This window comes from Oncorhynchus masou, chromosome 2 (assembly GCF_036934945.1).
Source record: "Oncorhynchus masou masou isolate Uvic2021 chromosome 2, UVic_Omas_1.1, whole genome shotgun sequence".
Taxonomy (NCBI): domain Eukaryota; kingdom Metazoa; phylum Chordata; class Actinopteri; order Salmoniformes; family Salmonidae; genus Oncorhynchus; species Oncorhynchus masou.
The window spans coordinates 16,676,228-16,696,765 of NC_088213.1; the positions used below are offsets into that span (position 1 = coordinate 16,676,228).

General features: G+C 44.0%; 1 protein-coding gene across 1 annotated transcript in view; it reads left to right on the plus strand.

Annotated features, from left to right (window-relative positions):
- Nucleotides 1–644: 644 nt before the first annotated feature.
- The window catches only part of LOC135556048 (uveal autoantigen with coiled-coil domains and ankyrin repeats-like), a 76,286-nt gene continuing 56,392 nt past the window's right edge, over nucleotides 645–20,538 (plus strand). The window contains 1 exon segment of the mRNA XM_064988929.1: nucleotides 645–838. Within this exon segment, the coding sequence (XP_064845001.1) occupies nucleotides 791–838 (48 nt within the window). The 5' untranslated portion in view covers nucleotides 645–790.

Below are 20,538 nucleotides of genomic sequence, written 5' to 3' on the forward strand. Positions count from 1 at the left end.
CAAACATAAATTACGCCCAGAGGTCCCAACCTCTTGACCAAAAATATTAAGGACAAAAAATTAAAGGGGGATGCCTAGTCAGTTGCACAACTTAATGCATTATATTATTTATAGTATATGTATAAATGAGCTCATAGTTTCTCATGGTGTCTAATGCAGTTCCATGAGCACAACACTTGTTTGGTATGAATTCAGTCATGTATTCAGTCTTGTATTAAGTAATGTTTAAAAACAGAGCCCCTAGTCATCATTTTGTAATTTTCATATTTGTAACATTCCAGTATTACAAAAAATAAGTAGACCTCGGAATGTTTTGGGGAATTAATATGTGTGTGTGGGATATATGAGCTCTAGTGTGGATCATAAATCTAATAATCTATTTATGAATTGCTGTAGGCAAGCCAGGTTCGGAAAAGCCTGTACTGTACGTCCCGCCATTTCCCTCTTTCAGCCAGGTAAACCTGACGTCACATCACCACAGAAACTTAGGTTGTCCGGTGGGTTTTCCCATCAACTCCAAAAGTACGGCTGCCCAAGCTAACAAGGAAGTCCCTCCTTCACTTACGACTTATTGGTTACAACCCAACTGGTACGGGACACATTGTATTCTCATTGGTTTATTTGGTTGTCAATTTAGCAACTCTAGTTGGTTTGCGTCAGGTGAAAGTCGTACGGTACTCAGCGGAGGAAAAGTTGTTTCGTTTAGAAATGAAACGTTTGTCAACATCTTAAATTATAAATGTTGAATAATAAGATTTACAACTTCAACATCACCAGGTAAACAGCAGCAATGAAGAGTCTCAAATACCGACTGAAAAAGCATGAAGTTACGCTCACAGTAAGTTGAATCAGAACCTTTTGTGAATTACACGTTAATTTTTAGTAATGTACAGTGTAGTCTGATATATCGGACTCAAATGATATCAACCAAGTTTTCCTGTTACAAAGTTTCGAGCTTCCCAAACAAAAGCCAACCAACCCAAGCTAATCGGGGTTTGGCTACATCAAGCCCGTTTGTCATGATCGTGTTGTTAATCATTGTCTTATTGACAAATGCTTAAAACAAAAGTTTCACATTGAAGCATGCTCGTTTATCCAACTGTGTTCGTGGGCAGGGGAGTGGGGTTTTGAGAAAGGATGTTGGAACAGACACCCACGACACGAGCGTCCAATAGCGCCAAATGTTCTCCCTATGGAGGGCATCGTGTCGTGTGTAAATCTGTGCAACAAAGTTCGCATTGTTTAGAGTCTCTATCAGTCGGCACTTCAGGGCCATTGAGCCTCAGCAACATCGATCAATGTCCTCTCGAACAGCATTTATTGTTTTATTGCGTCATATTTTGTCGCTGGCTTGTAGGCGCCTATAAAAGACAGGCAATTTGAGACAACTGCAAGATGCAGATGTCACCGACTGTACAGACTGCGAGAACCTTTCATAGGCAACATTACAATATCTGTCAGGGGACTGTCGTGCCTTTACGTGTTCCGGGGCTACGCAATTCCACACGGATGTTATGTCACATCTGCCTATGGATGCACTCTAAAATACACTCTGAAATGTATGTGTATATATATACCGTGTATGCTATATATATACTGTATATGCTATATAGTAGCCTAATGTTGACTCTATACCAAGAATATTTAGTTGTTGTACAGGTTAGGCCAGTAGGCCCACTATTTATTTCTGGAAGTGACCTGTATGTTACGTTAAGGGCATGAGTGATCCCTTAGGCTATTCCTGCTATATCCCATACAGCCTGCAGGGTGGTAGCATTATGATTCTACTCAGTTCAGCAGGAGTTGTGTGGATGTTTGGCAGCGACAGCCCCTTCTCCCCACAGTAGGCTAATTAACATGAGAAAGGCACAAAGCCAAGAGCTGTTTTTATTGTCCAAGTTTGTGGCCCAGTCCCTAGAAAGGGAATTCAGGAATTCCATTCAATTTAAATCACAGTGGACCTGTCTCACATGTTTGCAGAGGCCAGAAACACACAGGTCATGGTGATGAGCTGCAGGCCAATGTTTAGCCTAGTAAAAAAATAAAATAAATAATGAACATAACTTGAGAAAAGCATTAATTTCCCCTGTGGGCGATGGAGGTGCACACTGATTTAAAAGGCAGCAGGTGGTCATGTCTAGCAAACTGGATTCCTGGTATTCTTATTTTGAAACCTCCAGACCTGTAACAGACACGATTGGATATCAAGAACCTTCAAATAGCGCAGACGGCCACACATTGTTTCTAGAAAACACGATTGACATTTGACTGATCATTTCATGTTGGCCTTGTTGCATAGCGTTGTGCTTGGAGGGGCTGAAGGGACCTAGAATTGAGATGGGGGGGGGGGGGGGGGGGTAGTAGCACGTTGCAGGATGAACCAGTGCAAATGCCTGGAGTTACAAAATGTGCCCCAAGAAATTGTCTGTGAAGAGAGTATTTACACATTGCAGATCACCATTATCTGTCCAACTCCAAGGCCCTGGGCCCTACTTCTAGACCCCTCATGTTGACCGGAGCTTCCTGATTGATTCATTTGATATCATGGTTACCCTTAATCAACCCCTTTAGACCTACACACGTTCATGGGGGCAGGAGGTCGATTTGGAATTGAGTGATATTTATGATGTCATACAGAAAAGATACCAAAAGAATATTCGTTGTGATCTTTCATACCAAAAGAAAATTGGTTTTGAACTCTATGATTGTAAGTAAGCATGTATTTCACTGTAAGGTTGTATTTGGGGACACGTGACAAAAAAACTTAGATTTGTCTGTGTGAAACATGAGGTGATACTGCCTGTAACCTCTAAAACGTTGATTTGTCTGTGTGAAACATGAGGTGATACTGCCTGTAACCTAAAAAACATTGATTTGTCTGTGTGAAACATGAGGTGATACTGCCTGTAACCTCTAAAACGTTGATTTGTCTGTGTGAAACATGAGATGATACTGCCTGTAACCTCTAAAACGTTGATTTGTCTGTGTGAAACATGAGATAATACTGCCTGTAACCTCTAAAACGTTGATTTGTCTGTGTGAAACATGAGGTGATACTGCCTGTAACCTCTAAAACGTTGATTTGTCTGTGTGAAACATGAGGTGATACTGCCTGTAACCTCTAAAACGTTGATTTGTCTGTGTGAAACATGAGGTGATACTGCCTGTAACCTAAAAAACAGACGAGCATGTCCCTACTGAACTGACAGCATTAGTCTTGTGAGCCAGCTTCTCCATGGGTGTAACAGGGAACTCTTCCCACACCCTCATCATATTGCACTGTTATTATGAGAACTACAGTAACTGACTACAGAACACAACATGAAGCACACCCTACAGTCCAGCAGAGCCTACACACTTATATACAGCTGTGTTTGTAATGGCTGCTTACTCCAAAACCCATGAGGATGATTGTGCTGTTTCAAGTGGTCCAACAGCTGTGTGAGAGTGAGTCAGCACGAGGCCTTTTGGGACGGGAACAATAGCTGAATCTAATCCAGACCACGACCACTTGTGGAAATCGTCCACTAAGTTTTGCAATGTATTTTTTTTCTACACATTCCTTTAGTTTTTTTTCTGTCTTCCAAATAAGATCCTGGGGGTTAGTTCCAGGTCGGTAGGACAAAGGGAGCCAATAGCCGTAAGCTTTGTTTTATGCTCCGTTTGTTCCAGGTCGGTAGGACAAAGGGAGCCAATAGCCGTAAGCTTTGTTTTATGCTCCGTTTGTTTCAGGTCGGTAGGACAAAGGGTAAGCTTTGTTTTATGCTCCGTTTGTTTCAGGTCGGTAGGACAAAGGTAGCCAATAGCCGTAAGCTTTTTGTTTTATGCTCCGTTTGGCAGAAATGATCTTGTATTTAGAGAGATTGCCTCCTGAGTGCCAAGCTATACTTTCTGTTGGAGCTGCCAGATTTATTTGACCCTTATCAAACTCAAACTACAAAAAAGCTACTTACTGTCAACAATCTGCACTCAATTCACCCCCCCCTCTACATTGCTGCTACTAGCTGTTTATTATCTATGCATAGTCACTTTACAAATGAGCTCAACTAACCTGTACCCCCTCACATTATCTCGGTACCGGTACCCCATGTATGTAGCCGCTATTTCTTGAGCTGCATTGTTGTTTAAGTGCTTGTCAGTAAGCATTTCATGGTACACCTTTTGTTTTCAGAGGATGTGACAATTTTTGGGATTTGATTTTCAACACTTCTGACACTGAGCTGTAAACAGGCCCTAGTTCTGCCATTGAGAATACTGTCTGGGTGTATGTTTAGAATATTATAATATTTTTTTAAACCTTTATTTAACTAGGCAAGTCAGTTAAGAACAAATTCTTATTTACAATGACGGCCTACACCGGTCAAACCCGAACGATGCTGGGCCATTTGTGTGCCGCCCTATGGGCTTCACAATTACGGCCGGTTGTGATACAGCCTGGAATCGAACCAGGGTGTCTGTAGTGACGCCTCTAGCACTGAGATGCAGTGCCTTAGACCGCTGTGCCACTCGGGAGCCATCCATTTCCACATTCCACACCTTGCCGTTTTGAGTTTGAGGTAGTAAGCTGAGGTAGGTCACACTTTCTCTTCAGGCTCAGAAAGCATTTGAAAGGACTTTTTTTTACCAAACATTTTAGCCTCTGATAAAGTTTGACACTTTATTTTTAGATAGTTTTGACAGTCCATCCCTCTGAGGCCTTTTAGCAACATTGTTTCTCTTGAATGAGAACAAGTTGTTTGCTCGTTTTGATTCACTCATATTGATTTGGGCTTTGTGAATGCTTTGGTGCCTGATTCTTTTCCACTGCGTTTGGGTCTGTCAAGTCTCATCAACTCATGCAGATGTGGAGCCCTGGCATATTAGTTTGTTCACAGCTCTTTACAAATCACAGAGAATCACTGTGACAGGTCTGAGGTTAGGAAAGTTTTCCAGACAGCTGTTGGTGTTCTGTTTTTTCGGATGAGTGAGGTGATAGACAGGCCAGTGTTTGTGTTGACAAATGACTAAATGAAGGAGGGTGCATTCAATACCACACCTTAGAAGTGCTGGCGTTTAATCATTAGGAGCAGGTCTAAAACTATCTTTGTCACTGACCCCACAAGTAACCTTCAATGTCAAATTGCCCACAAAATCGTCCCCCTGCTGCGGTAAATTGGAAGGGGTATAGGGGGGTAACAGTGTAACAGAAGGAAGAACAGTATTGGCTCTGGAACAGCATGAGGACACTCTAGGACAACAGGCCTGCCTGCTCTGCTCCGAGAAGATGGGGGAGGAGCAGACGGGCCAAGAACAGAGAGGAGAAAAAACACAAGAAAATCAAGATAACTCATCCAAAGGACTTTGACTTCTCAAACACAGCAGAAAGCTAACACAATATGATGCCCTGTCACCTTAAGTCAGCAACTTACTTAGATAACTAGCAAGTTATCTCCTCCTGTTGCACTTCTCCACTAGGATGAGAACTCAGAAACAGGCATTCTATCAACAGACAGCGCTCTGACTGATGTGTAGATACTTTTCTCCAGTACTCTTTTCAGTGTAGCCAGCCCTACTTTTCTCCAGTACTCTTTTTCGGTGTACCCAGCCTACTTTTCTCCAGTACTCTTTTCAGTGTAGCCAACCTACTTTTCTCTAGTACTCTTTTCAGTGTAGCCAGCCCTACTTTTCTCCAGTACTCTTTTCGGTGTAGCCAGCCCTACTTTTCTCCAGTACTCTTTTCAGTGTAGCCAGCCCTACTTTTCTCCAGTACTTTTCTCAGTACTCTTTTTGGTGTAGCCAGCCCTACTTTTCTCCAGTACTCTTTTTGGTGTAGCCAGCCCTACTTTTCTCCAGTACTCTTTTTGGTGTTTCTACTTTTCTCTAGTACTCTTTTTGGTGTAGCCAGCCTTACTTTTCTCCAGTACTCTTTTCAGTGTAGCCAGCCCTACTTTTCTCCAGTACTCTTTTTGGTGTAGCCAGCCTACTTTTCTCCCGTAAAATGCAAGATTAACTTTAAGCAAAACATGAGAAAATGTAGCTGTCTTAGGGCTGTCCCCGACATAAAGAAATATCTTGGTCGACCGGAAGTCGTCTGATCGAAATGTTTAAACGTGTATTCTTTACAAATAGATAGGTGAATACACACCCTATGTGTTATAATAAAATCAACTATTGCACTTGTCTGATGTTTTAAGCACTCTGTTTGATGAAATGAGACACAAATAACTCGAGGGAGCCAGAGATTCACATATTCTGCCGTTACTCTCCTGAGGTTGCCTGTAATAAGCTACACGAGGAGTCGGTCAGCTTTTTCATGTGGAACGCCAATTTAACTTACCACTTACCGATCTGCGTGCCAGTTATGATTTTCATATTTCCGTGGAACAGTTTAATTTACTTTATAATAATGTCATGTGGTTAATCAAAATTCTATCCAAATCTAAATTAAAATGATACTAACCTCAAAAGTAACTACTATTGCCAACTATATGAAACTAGCCTAGGTAAAAACATTGCAGCATGCAGGTAGAAAATATCCTCATACCTCTCTCTCACACTCTCTCACACTCTCTCTCACACTCTCTCTCACACTCTCTCTCTCACACTCTCTCACACTCTCTCTCTCACTCACTCTCTCTCACTCACTCACTCTCACACACACATGAGCAAACTTTTCTTTACAAAACATTCACTCACTATTACTTCACTTTGAGCACACACATGAGCAAACTTTTGGTTTACAAAACATCTTTCTATTACTTTGCTTTGAGCTGTTGAGGAGAGGAGGACTAGTGGGTTGGTTTTGTGGAGTCCTGTTGATAGTCTGAGGTAATATTTACCCATCTCGTTTGATTTACCATCAACGCCTATTATAAATGGACTGTTTCATATTAATTCCAGATCCATGTGAGTGGCAGCAGAAGTTGACATGTCGGCTATAGTGGAATGTTGAGGTTATTCATGTTCACAGCTTTCCAGGACCTACATGAACAGATCAGCTGAACAGATCCCAGATATGATAGATGAGGATAGATGACTCGTCTGACGGTCACCTCTTTCTCAGAAATACAGCCTTGCATTAAAATGAACTCATGTGGATCAAGTGTTTATGAACTAAATGCCTATCTAGGACAGATGTTCCACACACAGGACACACAGTGAATGAGTCACTGTCACATCCATAACATATCAACATTTATTTGTCATTCATCAGAAGCCTGTCCTCTGAATGACTCTGACAACCAGCACAAGTACCTAGTAGACAGACTGTCATCTCAACAGAGAAACAGACCATAAAGAGCACAAACTATAGAGAGATGGTTATTTTGAAGTGTGGAAGAGAGTCTAGACATCCTTTCCCAGAACAGAACCCATTCCTGCCGTATCGATTGATGGGTTCCTGTGGAAGCATGCCTCACCCCAATGGGAAATGGGATGTTCTTCTGAAAGCCCTGTGTGTGTGTATGTAGGTCCCAGAGTGCTGCTGCTGGGCGAGAAGGAAACAATGTGGATTGAAGTTTATCCTAGCATGAGTAAAAGCCCCAGGATTACAGGGGAAAGAGAGAATGTGCATAGCAGCATGAAAAGCTCTCTGACCTCTGGTCTCCGCTGCAGTGTGGGAGGTTAGAACAGTGTGGTCAGTCAGTCAGACAACGCTGTCGCTGGATGCCAGTAGTGCTCTGACAATACTATTGATTCATAGTGGTTTATCAATGCCTGGACATTTTAAAGTTAACATTTGCCCTTTTTGAAAGCTGCAATATGTACCTTTTTGGGTGACCCGATCAAATTCACATAGAAATGTTAATTATAGATCTGTCATTCTCATTGAAAGTAAGTCTAAGAAGCTGAAGATCTGTTCTATGTGTGCTATTTCTATGCTTCCCATTCTTAAGTTTAGTTTTTAGTTTGTGTCTTCAAACAGCTGAAAATACAATATTTTTGGTTATTGAAAATATATTTCACAGCAGTTTAGATGGTACAATGATTCTCAACACTTGCTTGTTTTGTCACATAAACTGAAGTTAGGCAAAATATTAGAATTTTAACCAGGAAATGGCGTCGCGATTTCTGCATATTGCACCTTTTTTTTAAAATCGATTACTGTACATTCTCCTCTCTTGAAATGTCCCTTAGCCAGCCATCAGTGTCTCTTAGAGGAAGTAGCAAAGTTATTTCTAAGGTGTTCTCAGGCGAAGATCGATCAAGCATTAATGTCCAAATAGCTGAGGCTTAAGCAGAAGGAAAGTATTGTACCATGTGGATTAGCAGCATAGTACTGGACTGATGCTAGAGAAACCCCTGTTCCAGTCGACTGGTAGATTGTTTGGTTGATAGACTGTTGGTTGACCAATATATTTTTTTAGTTGAGCAGTTGCAAATAGATAAAAAAAAATTAATGGCACACCTGTCTGATTTGCGCCTGTCTCAGTGGACTAATCCATTGAGGAAGGGTTCCCACAGTCCAATAAGGAGTGTAAATAAGATGCACAAGGCACGTCACTCCAGAACGCGTGCTCTCCCTCCATTTTGTGCTCCTTCATTGTTTCATAATGTCGTTGTTTGAATTGTTTGTCCTTTGATTGTTCGTGTCTATCAATTCCCCATTACATAAATGACCAGTAGTAGTACCAGTAAATGACCAGTAGTAGTACCAGTAAATGACCAGTAGTAGTACCAGTAAATGACCAGTAGTAGTACCAGTAAATGACCAGTAGTAGTACCAGTAAATGACTAGTAGTAGTACCAGTAAATGACTAGTAGTAGTACCAGTAAATGACTAGTAGTAGTACCAGTAAATGACTAGTAGTAGTACCAGTAAATGACTAGTAGTAGTACCAGTAAATGTAAATGTACCAGTAAATGTAGTAGTACCAGTAAATGACTAGTAGTAGTACCAGTAAATAGTACCAGTAGTACCAGTAAATGACTAGTAGTACTAGTAGTAGTACCAGTAAATGACCAGTAGTAGTAGTAAATGACCAGTAGTAGTACCAGTAAATGACCAGTAGTAGTACCAGTAAATGACCAGTAGTAGTAGTAAATGACCAGTAGTAGTACCAGTAAATGACCAGTAGTAGTACCAGTAAATGACCGGTAGTAGTACCAGTAAATGACAGTAAAATGTACCAGTAAATGACCGGTAGTGGTAGTAGTACCAGTAAATGACCGGTAGTAGTACCAGTAAAAATGTACCGTACCAGTAAATGACCGGTAGTGGTACCAGTAAATGACCGGTAGTGGTACCAGTAAATGACCGGTAGTGGTACCAGTAAATGACCGGTAGTGGTACCAGTAAATGACCGGTAGTAGTACCAGTAAATGACCGGTAGTAGTACCAGTAAATGACCAGTAGTAGGGTTAACGCACCACCACTAATGATCTGTGGAGCTTCTCAAAGTAATGTTTTCCTCACTTCAAACAGCAAGCAAACAAAATCTGAATTTACATCCAATGACAATGAAAATAGTTCTTCAATGTATTTGAAAAATATTTCCAGCTCTCTCCCTTCCCATAATCCAGGGTTTCCCAAACTTGGTCCTCAGGAACACAAGGGGTGCATGTTTTGGTTTTTACCCTAGCACGACTTGGCTGATTCAACTAATCATCAAGCTTTGATCATTTGAGTCAGCTGTGTACTGTTAGGGTTCCCGAGGACCGAATGTGGGAAACACTGCTATAACCGCTCAGCATCAAAGTGAAAAATGTAATGCTCTGATCCAGTGGGAGTGTCATAAAATACAAGATTACTTCTTACAGGATGGTCTGGAACAGTTTTTCTCCTTCTGGTTAGGCTATCTGAAGGTTACATTTGGCTAGTTAAATAAAGGTTAAATAAAATAAAAATATATTTTTTACATCTTGATCTCCGGCTCCCTCTTGAGTCATTTGTCTTAATTATTTAATCAAACAGCATGCTGAAAGCATCAGACAAGCTCAGTACATATAGTTGGTTTATTAAAACACAGGTTGTGTCTATATATGGAAAAATACACATTTTAAAGACGAATCTCCTCAGCTAAGGTGTATTTTTCAGCGACAGCCCTAATTGAAAGCATTGCGGTTTGTGGGTTTCCATTGGAGGATTTGTGCTGTATGATCCTCCATCAGGATTGACACACTTTCAAAGGTTACTATACAGTTGGTGAACAGTCGGCCCACCTTCTCCCTGAAAACCCTGCTATGACAGGTTTCTGGTCTGTGAAAAGGGAATCAATCTGGAACAGGTCTAATCTTGTTGCTGTGAACATAGCACTAAGTTATTCTATGAATTTCAACGGTAGTTGGCAATGGACTAGCTTAGACTAGTACACTGTATGTGTGTGAATCCGTATGTATGAACCAAAACCATCAATGAACCGTTGGTGCCTGTAATGAGGAATGTTATGCTAAATTAATTTGTCAGCAATTGGATCACCATCCAACAATCAGGAGACCTAATGTTTTGACTTAAACCAAAGCAGCACATTTGAGTTAAACCCGCCCATAGTCTCTCAGAAGATGCTGATTGGACGGGATACTTATTAGCCACTCTAAGTGCCTCTCCATTGGAGTAGGTCCTGATTTGAATCAGTGAAGATTCTTTATTAGTAATAATGAATTCATTTCTAATCAGTGGGCTCTAGCATTTGAATACTACATGTTACAAATGCATGCAGTGGCAGGGCACTCAGTTCTGAAATTAGCCATATGGCATATTAAAGAGATGAGCAATCAGACTCATTTCAAGCCCTTGACCGACTCTCTCCACTGTGTGGGAAAGGCAGCCCCCCGCACCTCTCTGATTCAGAGGGGAGAGGTTAATTGCGGAAGACACATTTCAGTTGAATGCATTCAGTTGTACAACTGACTGTATTCCCATGGACTGAAACATGGTGTTTTGACAGCCTGTATCTTTTAAAATGAATTAACCCTCTTCAGAGGACACACACTTATTTTAATTTGACTTATTTTACAGCTTTTCTGATACATATGCATATATTTCACAAACATACACATTTGACTGACACGGTACTTCTACATTATTCTACCTTTATTTCAACATGGAAAACAGACTGAGACCAGGGGCCTGAAGTAAACATGTTTACACATACAGTTTAGGTACAATGATTAAGAAGCTACACAAGACAAACAAAACCATCACAGATAACACAAACATACAGCAGCAGATTATTACATTTACATAAGGCTATTCCCCTAACAGGCTATTCCCCTAACAGGCTATTCCCCTAACAGGCTATTCCCCTAACAGGCTATTCCCCTAACAGGCTATTCCCCTAACAGGCTATTCCCCTAACAGGCTATTCCCCTAACAGGCTATTATAACAGGCTATTCCCATTACAGCACAAGAACTTGTAACCAAACAGTTATAAAGCAGTCCATAATATTAAAACAGTACCAAACATTAAAACAGTACCAAACATTAAAACAGTACCAAACATTAAAACAGTACCAAATATTAAAACAGTACCAAACATTAAAACAGTACCAAATATTAAAACAGTACCAAACATTACATTTAACAGTCAGACCAACCCTTAGCCATTCAAAATCACCTTAGACCAACAGCCACTTCAGCCAATCCAACCATCTAAACCATTTAAGCCACTGAAGCCCATCCAACCTATCACCTAGGTACCAAGAGGTGGGGCCAGGTGTCTCCACCCATGACTCCGCTGTCCTGGCGTGTCAAACAGTACCAAACATCAAAACAGTACCAAACATGAGCCAAACATTAAAACATCCCAAACATTAAAACATTACCAAACATTAAAACATTACCAAACACTAAAACATTACCAAACATGACCAAACATTAAAACATTACCAAACATCCCAAACATAAAACATAGACCAACCCATTCAGCCACTGTCAGCCCATCCAACCCATCACCTTTCAGACCAACCCTCAGCCACTGTCAGCCCATCCCACCCATCACCATAGACCAACCCTCAGCCACTGTCAGCCCATCCCACCTATCACCATAGACCATCCTCAGCCACTGTCAGCCCATCCCACCTATCACCATAGACCAACCCTCAGCCACTGTCAGCCCATCCCACCCATCACCATAGACCAACCCTCAGCCACTGTCAGCCCATCCCACCCATCACCATAGACCAACCCTCAGCCACTGTCAGCCCATCCCACCCATCACCATAGACCAACCCTCAGCCACTGTCAGCCCATCCCACCCATCACCATAGACCAACCCTCAGCCACTGTCAGCCCATCCCACCCATCACCATAGACCAACCCTCAGCCACTGTCAGCCCATCCCACCCATCACCATAGACCAACCCTCAGCCACTGTCAGCCCATCCCACCCATCACCGTAGACCAACCCTCAGCCACTGTCAGCCCATCCCACCCATCACCATAGACCAACCCTCAGCCACTGTCAGCCCATCCCACCCATCACCGTAGACCAACCCTCAGCCACTGTCAGCCCATCCCACCCATCACCATAGACCAACCCTCAGCCACTGTCAGCCCATCCCACCCATCACCGTAGACCAAACCTCAGCCACTGTCAGCCCATCCCACCCATCACCGTAGACCAACCCTCAGCCACTGTCAGCCCATCCCACCCATCACCGTAGACCAACCCTCAGCCACTGTCAGCCCATCCCACCCATCACCGTAGACCAATCCTCAGCCACTCTCAGCCCATCCCACCCATCACCATAGACCAATCCTCAGCCACTGTCAGCCCATCCCACCCATCACCGTAGACCAATCCTCAGCCACTGTCAGCCCATCCCACCCATCACCGTAGACCAACCCTCAGCCACTGTCAGCCCATCCCACCCATCACCGTAGACCAACCCTCAGCCACTGTCAGCCCATCCCACCCATCACCGTAGACCAACCCTCAGCCACTGTCAGCCCATCCCACCCATCACCGTAGACCAACCCTCAGCCACTGTCAGCCCATCCCACCCATCACCGTAGACCAACCCTCAGCCACTGTCAGCCCATCCCACCCATCACCGTAGACCAACCCTCAGCCACTGTCAGCCCATCCCACCCATCACCGTAGACCAACCCTCAGCCACTGTCAGCCCATCCCACCTATCACCATAGACCAACCCTCAGCCACTGTCAGCCCATCCCACCCATCACCGTAGACGATCCTCGTTTGGTTTCCATGTGCCATATATTTTTCAATTGTACTGTGATGTTTTACATACATGTTGAACCTTTCTAATTGTATAGTATCCACAGATAGTGAGCTAAAGATGAAAACCTTTCCTACCAGTAGTATTATATTATTTGTTGACTTCCAGATCGCCCAACACTGCTATTTGTAGGGTTCATTTTAAGTGAATGTTGTGATTTATTTTTTATTTACCATTCCTGAATCTGTGACCAGAAACAAGGTACATAGGGGCAATACCAGAATAAATTATCTATTGGTTCTATCTCTTCACAGCAAAATCTACAGAGCTGAAATGGTTGTATGCCCTATGTGTGTGTGTGTGTGTGTGTGTGTGTGTGTGTGTGTGTGTGTGTGTTGGTGGCAACAAAAAAAGTATAATAATTCACATTGGAAAAACTGTTTTTGTACCTGTTCATAAACCATGTGCCGATTCCATGGCACATCACAAATCTCTTCCCATTTATTTTTGCAACATGTATGGCACAGCTGTCAACATTGTTGTCCTTAGATGAAACTGGTATATTTTTCTATTTATGCCAGTTCCTTTCAGCCAATTAGTATCTTTACTATATGACAGACAAACTAGTGGTAGTGCTGCAATCAGTTGGTTGTAAGTTTGGATTGAGCAGAGACTCCCATATATTTCTGATAGCTGCATATGTGACATAACTCCACCGTTTCTATTCATAATGTCTTTAATAAATATAATACCACATAATACCATGTTTTTCCCTTGAAGAATGTTATTTATTAATCAGTATATTTGACTTACTATTTGTTGTAATATTTGTTGTCTCTTCTGGAGGATAAGACTGAAATTGTAACCAACTTTGTGTGTCTTGTTTAAGAAAGAGTGATACTTTAAACAACATTTATTTTTCAATTAGTCATAAATTACAAGTTGTAATCTGTATAAAGGCCATTTTTGAACAAAGGATGAGTCTTTCTTAATAATCTACTGGAGAATCATTTTGGGTTTAATTATAACTTATATATGAGTGAAGCTTTTAGTGAGAGGTTTAACGCTTCAGTATGTCATAATATTAGTACCCCCAAACTCATTCATTATTTAAATATGCATGTTTAATTATGTCTGGCTTAGCATTCCAAATAAAATGAAATATTATTTGCTCATATGATTAAAAAAAACAAGTTGTCTGGTGTAGGCAGCGCCATTAGTAAGTAAACTGTGAAAGGTCCAAAGAGTTAATCAATGTGATTTATTTTGTATTTTTCCATAAATAGACAAGTATTTACCTCTGTGGATGCAGAATCTTATCTATTTTTGCAAACTTACTGTTGAAGTCGATTGTGTTAAGTTCATTTATATTTTGAGGAATTAATACCAAGTACTTCACCATCCGCCCATTTATCGAATCCCTGAGCTGACAAGGTAAAAAAAAACTGCCGTTCTGCCCCTGAGCAAGGCTGTTAAGGTGGAGGGGTAGGACGGTGGGTTTGGGGTGGTGGAGGGGTAGGACGGTTTGGGGTTTTGGGGGGTGGTGGAGGGGTAGGATGAGTTTGAGTGGTGGGGGTGGAGGGGTAGGACGGTGAGTTTGGGTGGTGGAGTGGGTGGTTTGGGACGGGGGTTTGGGGTTGTAGGACGGTGGGTTTGGGGTGGTGGTGGGGGTAGGATGGTTTGGTGGTGGAGGGTAGGACGGTGGTTTTTTGGGACTGGTGGAGGGGTGGTGGAGGGGTAGGATGGTGGTGGAGGGGGGACGGTGGGTTTGGGGTGGTGGAGGGGTAGGACGGTGGTTTTGGGTGGTGGTGGAGGGGTTTAGGACGGTGAGTTTGGGGTGGTGGATGGTGGGTGGAGGGTAGGAGGTGAGTTTGGGGTGTAGGATGGTGGGTTTGGGCTGGTGGTGGATGGTGGTTTTGGGTGGTGGAGGGGTGGTGGTGGTTTTGGGTGGTGGAGGGGTAGGATGGTGGGTTTGGGCGGTGAGTTTGGGTGGTGGAGGGGTAGGATGGTGGTGGAGGGTGGTGGGTTTGGGTGGGAGGGGTAGGATGGTGGGTTTGGGCTGGTGAGAGGGGTAGGATGGTGGGTTTGGGCTGGTGAGAGGGGTAGGATGGTGGGTTTGGGCTGGTGAGATGGGTAGGATGGTGGGGTTTGGTGGTGATGGTGAGTTTGGGGTGGTGGGGGTAGGATGGTGGGTTTGGGCTGGTGAGGAGGGGTAGGGTGGTGAGTTTGGGCTGGTGAGGGGTAGGACGGTGGTTTGGGCTGGTGGGTGAGTTTGGGCTGGTGGTAGGACGGTGAGTTTGGGCTGGTGGGGGTAGGGTGGTGGGTTTGGGCTGGGGTGGTAGGATGGTTTGGGTTTGGGCTGGTGGAGGGGTGGGTTTGGGCTGGTGAGAGGGGTAGGGTGGTGGGTTTGGGCTGGTGAGTTTGGGGTTAGGGTGGTGGGTTTGGGTGAGAGGGGTAGGGTGGTGGGTTTGGGCTGGTGAGAGGGGTAGGGTGGTGGGTTTGGGCTGGTGAGAGGGGTGCAGGTCTCGGTGCTTTGTTTGGAAGGAGAAACCTCTGATTTGAAGGTTGTTTGGGAACAACAGGGAGAGTCATGAGTACGGCAATACAAGTGAGAAGAAACCCTGTAACATCTGGACTTAATGCTGTGTACCTTACCTCTTCATGAACCAAAACGGTCTGTCCTCAGACAAAAACTCTTACCCTAAAGGTATGATCAAATAGATTTGCAGGTTGAGGAAATTAGATTTTACAAGCGTTTGGTCAACTTCGCTATTGAGGTGATGAGCGGCTAAAGGAAACCTGCTGCTCTCCTGAACATGTTTATATGTGCAGTGGAATGTTTTGTCTCGTGGACCAGCATTGACCCACTATAACAGCAGACATCATTCTGTAGAATTACTCTGAAGAGGTTTATCTGGTCCCCAATGACCTGTCCACCTTTTTGATTGGCCCACATGGTGTAACCTCACAAGCACAGCAGTGCCTGGCTCACTCCACTTCCCCTCTCATTCTCCTCCTCTGCCCAGATTCTCTGTCTCCACTCCCTCTGGAATCAATGAAAAGAGGCCTGGAGTGCTGTGGAAGACTTCTCTGTCTGGCTGCTCAGGGCCTGAAAGCACTGTCACTAAGGGGTTATTATGTGTTTGCGTGTGAAAAGGAGAGACTTTAATACACCCCCACTTATGGCTGTGTGTGAGAGAGAGAACGCGAGAGAGGCTGAATACACTCCCACTCAGAGGCTCGTCCAAAGAGAGAGGAGAGCCTCTGTTCACATCAGAGGCCACCATGGCACAGCGCCCTGTGGCGCCCTCCGTTTTGGAATTGCCCTGGCTCCTCCCCTTTTTGTCTTCATGAAACGACAAGGAAACTACTGTATTAATCCAGAAACCTTCTTTCACTGTGCCAGTGTGGAACCAGTCCTACTACAGACTGCAGAGTGCCTCGCAGCAGATGTTCTCATGTTTTAGAAGTGCTTTTAGGAGTGAATCAATACTTTGTTGCCCAAAAAGAGTGAGAGATACTTTGTCCTCTGCCTGAGGAAGGGCCCCCTTTGTCCTCTGCCTGAGGAAGGGCCCCTGTCCTCTGCCTGAGGAAGGGCCCCTTTGTCCTCTGCCTGAGGAAGGGCCTCACTGTCCTCTGCCTGAGGAAGGGCCCTCTCTGTCCTCTGCCTGAGGAAGGGCCTCTCTGTCTTCTGCCTGAGGAAGGGCCCCCTTTGTCCTCTGCCTGAGGAAGGGGTCCTCTGCCTGAGGAAGGGTATTTGTCCTCTGCCTGAGGAAGGGCCCCCTTTGTCCTCTGCCTGAGGAAGGGCCCCCTTTGTCCTCTGCCTGAGGAAGGGCCCCCTTTGTCCTCTGCCTGAGGACAGGGCCCCTTTGTCCTCTGCCTGAGGAAGGGCCCTTGTCCCCCCTTTGTCCTCTGCCTGAGGAAGGGCCCCCTTTGTCCTCTGCCTGAGGAAGAGTCCTCCCCCTTTGTCCTCTGCCTGAGGAAGGGCCCCCTTTGTCCTCTGCCTGAGGAAGGGCCCCCTTTGTCCTCTGCCTGAGGAAGGGCCCCCTCTGTCCTCTGTCCCTGCCTGAGGAAGGGCCCCCCCCCTGCCTGAGGAAGGGCCCCCTTGTCCTCTGCCTGAGGAAGGGCCCCCTTGTCCTCTGCCTGAGGAAGGGCCCCCTCTGTCCTCTGCCTGAGGAAGGGCCCCCCTTTGTCCTCTGCCAGAGGAAGGGCCCCTTTGTCCTCTGCCTGAGGAAGGGCTCCTCTGCCTGAGGAAAAGTCTCAGCAGAGGAATGCCAACTACAATAAATGGGGCGATGGAAGTCCTCTGGAAAGAGGAACTTGTTTGTGAGGAAAAGTTAAACAAAAGCACTGAGCTTTGTGTGAGGAACTTTGCCTGAGGAAGGGGTTGCCAGGAAGGCTGAGTCATATTTTACTATCAACTGTTATTGGTGTTTTAATAGTGAAGAGAATAGAGATTTCTTCTGCGTCAGATCACAGAGCCGATAACATGAGGAAAACATTGGAGAATTACGATGGGTGTTTATCTGAGACTAGACTCCAATTTGATCACAGAATATTTTTTTTACAAATCTTTCTGCCTGTTTGGTTTGAACGGACGGCCAAGTAGCCTAATTCTCAACAAATGTAATTAACGCGTCAGATGTAGAATAGATTGAGGGCTATTCAGAAATGATACCAATGTGGATATCAACCTAAAGTATCAGAACACTTGTTTGCAAAACTCTGAGTTAGTTTACGAGAGCCTCTTCAGATGTCTTTTTTCACTCTCTTCACATCCATCTTAAAACACTTGATGTGGCAATAGGTTGTGCGTTAGTTTCCCTTAGATTAGGGGTCACCAACCTTTTCTGGGTCAAGATCGCTTTCTAATTCAAAATGTAGGCCGAGATGTACCGCTCAGATTTGTATTTTAATTCATTAAAAAATGTAAGCATATGCAACATTAACTAATTTAAAAACATTCTGTGGCAATGAGGTTCATGCAGTTGACTATAGGCCCAATACATTATCACTGCATATTGAATTGTCCTGCTAATATTGTTCTTCTGAGACCATTTTGACATTGTTTTAAAATGTTAGGTATATGATCTCACTGGTAATAGATCATTTGTTGTATTATTTGTGAGTCACAGCTGAGTGAGCATAATAAATAACTAGGTTGTGCGTTAGTTTTTTTACAAGACAGATGGCCTTCATCTGATGGTCAGTCTGAGGGGAGGGAAGAAGCAGTGGTGAGGCTGCCTCTCAGCCATACTCTCCTTCCCTTCCCTCCACTCTCCCTCCCATCCCTCTACTCTCCTTCCCTTCCCTCCACTCTCTCTCCCATCCCTCCACTCTCTCTCCCATCCCTCCACTCTCCCTCCCTCCACTCTCCCTCCCTCCCTTGCCTCCACTCTCTCTCCCTCCCTTGCCTCCACTCTCTCTCCCTGCCCTTCCCTCCACTCTCCCTCCCTCTGCTGAGAAAAGGGGACAACATCTTCCAGCTGATGGTGAAACTCAAGTCACACTGCATTATTTCTGCTTCCTGCACCAATTCATGTTGTTACTCTTATGGACAGAGAGTGCATTTTCTGGCTGATAATAAAGTGGTGTAAACAAGGTGTTGGCACAGTGCAGAATAACAACTTAAACATGAACTTACTCATAAGAACAGCAGTATTCGTTGAGTCTGTATTCGTTGATTCTCTGTAAGTCATGGTTTGGAAATCTTACGGTATCATCTTTCCTGTCGGTTCCAGGTTTCTTTTTACAGGCTATGGCTCCAGGAAACTGTGCAGACATGGTGATCTGAGCTATCTGATTGGCCAGCAGTAGGCCTATAAGTGCACTTGATTTGCTCTCTATGTCTGCCTGTTAAGGCAGAGTTTTAAAAATGTATATATATTTTTTAGATGTAACCTTTTATTTAACTAGGTAAGTCTAGTTAAGAACACATTCTTATTTACAATGACGGCCTAGGAACAGTGGGTTAACTGCCTTGTTCAGGGGCAGAACGACAGATTTGTACCTTGTCAGTTCAGGGATTCGATCCGGCAACCTTACTGGCCCAACGCTCTAACCACTAGGCTACCTGCCTTCAGACACGTGAAGTGGTTCCAAATGGGAACACATTGCATTCTGCTAGGACTAGGGCGGATAAATCAAGTGCACCTACCGTCAACAGTGTGAAACCAATACAAAAAATGGAATGCAAAGCTTTATCTTAGGTAAAAAAAAAAAAAAAAAAAATATTATTATATTTTTTTACAAGAGTGTTTATGAATATGGAGATTATGATATGACCATACCATAGATTAGGAAAAACATTTTTTTACAAGAGTGTTTGGTGAATGCCTTGGAGATTATGATCAACGGGTTGGTGACCACTACCATAGATTGTTTCTTAGGAAATGACCACATGGGGACCAGTAGGAGGCAGGCAGATCACATGATGGCAAGGGGAACCAGTAGGAGGTGGGTAGATCACATGATAGCAAGGGGAACCAGTAGGAGGCAGGTAGATCACATGATAGCAAGGGGAACCAGTAGGAGGTGGGTAGATCACATGATAGCAAGGGGAACCAGTAGGAGGCAGGTAGATCACATGATAGCAAGGGGAACCAGTAGGAGGCGGGTAGATCACATGATAGCAAGGGGAACCAGTAGGAGGCGGGCAGATCACATGATGGCAAGGGGAACCAGTAGGAGGCAGGCAGATCACATGATGCCAAGGGGAACCGGTAGGAGGCAGGCAGATCACATGATGGCAAGGGGAACCGGTAGGAGGCAGGCAGATCACATGATGGCAAGGGGAACCAGTAGGAGGCAGGCAGATCACATGATGGCAAGGGGAACCAGTAGGAGGTAATGTAATTACAACAATACTGAATGAACACTTATTTTAACTTAATATAATACATCAATAAAATCAATTTAGCCCCAAGTAAATAATGAAACATGTTCAATTTGGTTTAGATAGCGCAAAAACAAAGTGTTGGAGAAGAAAGTAAAAGTGCAATATGTGCCATATAAGAAAGCTAACGTTTCAGTTCCTTGCTCAGAACATGAGAACATATGAAAGCTGGTGGTTCCTTTTTAACATGAGTCTTCAATATTCCCAGGTAAGAAGTTTTAGGTTGTTAGGTAGTTATTATAGGAATTATAGGACTATTTCTCTCTACCATTTGTATTTCATTAACCTTTGTCTATCGGATGTTCTTATAGGCACTTTAGTATTGCCAGTGTAACAGTATAGCTGCCGCCCCTCTCCTCGCCCCCACCCTCGAAGCAGCGTTACCCATGCAGAGCAAGGGGAACAACCACTCCAAGTCTCAGAGCGAGTGAAGTTTGAAACGTTATTAGCGCGCACCCCGCTAACTAGCTAGCCATTTCACATCGGTTACACCAGCCTCATCTCGGGAGTTGATAGACTTAAACAGTGCAATGCTTGAAGC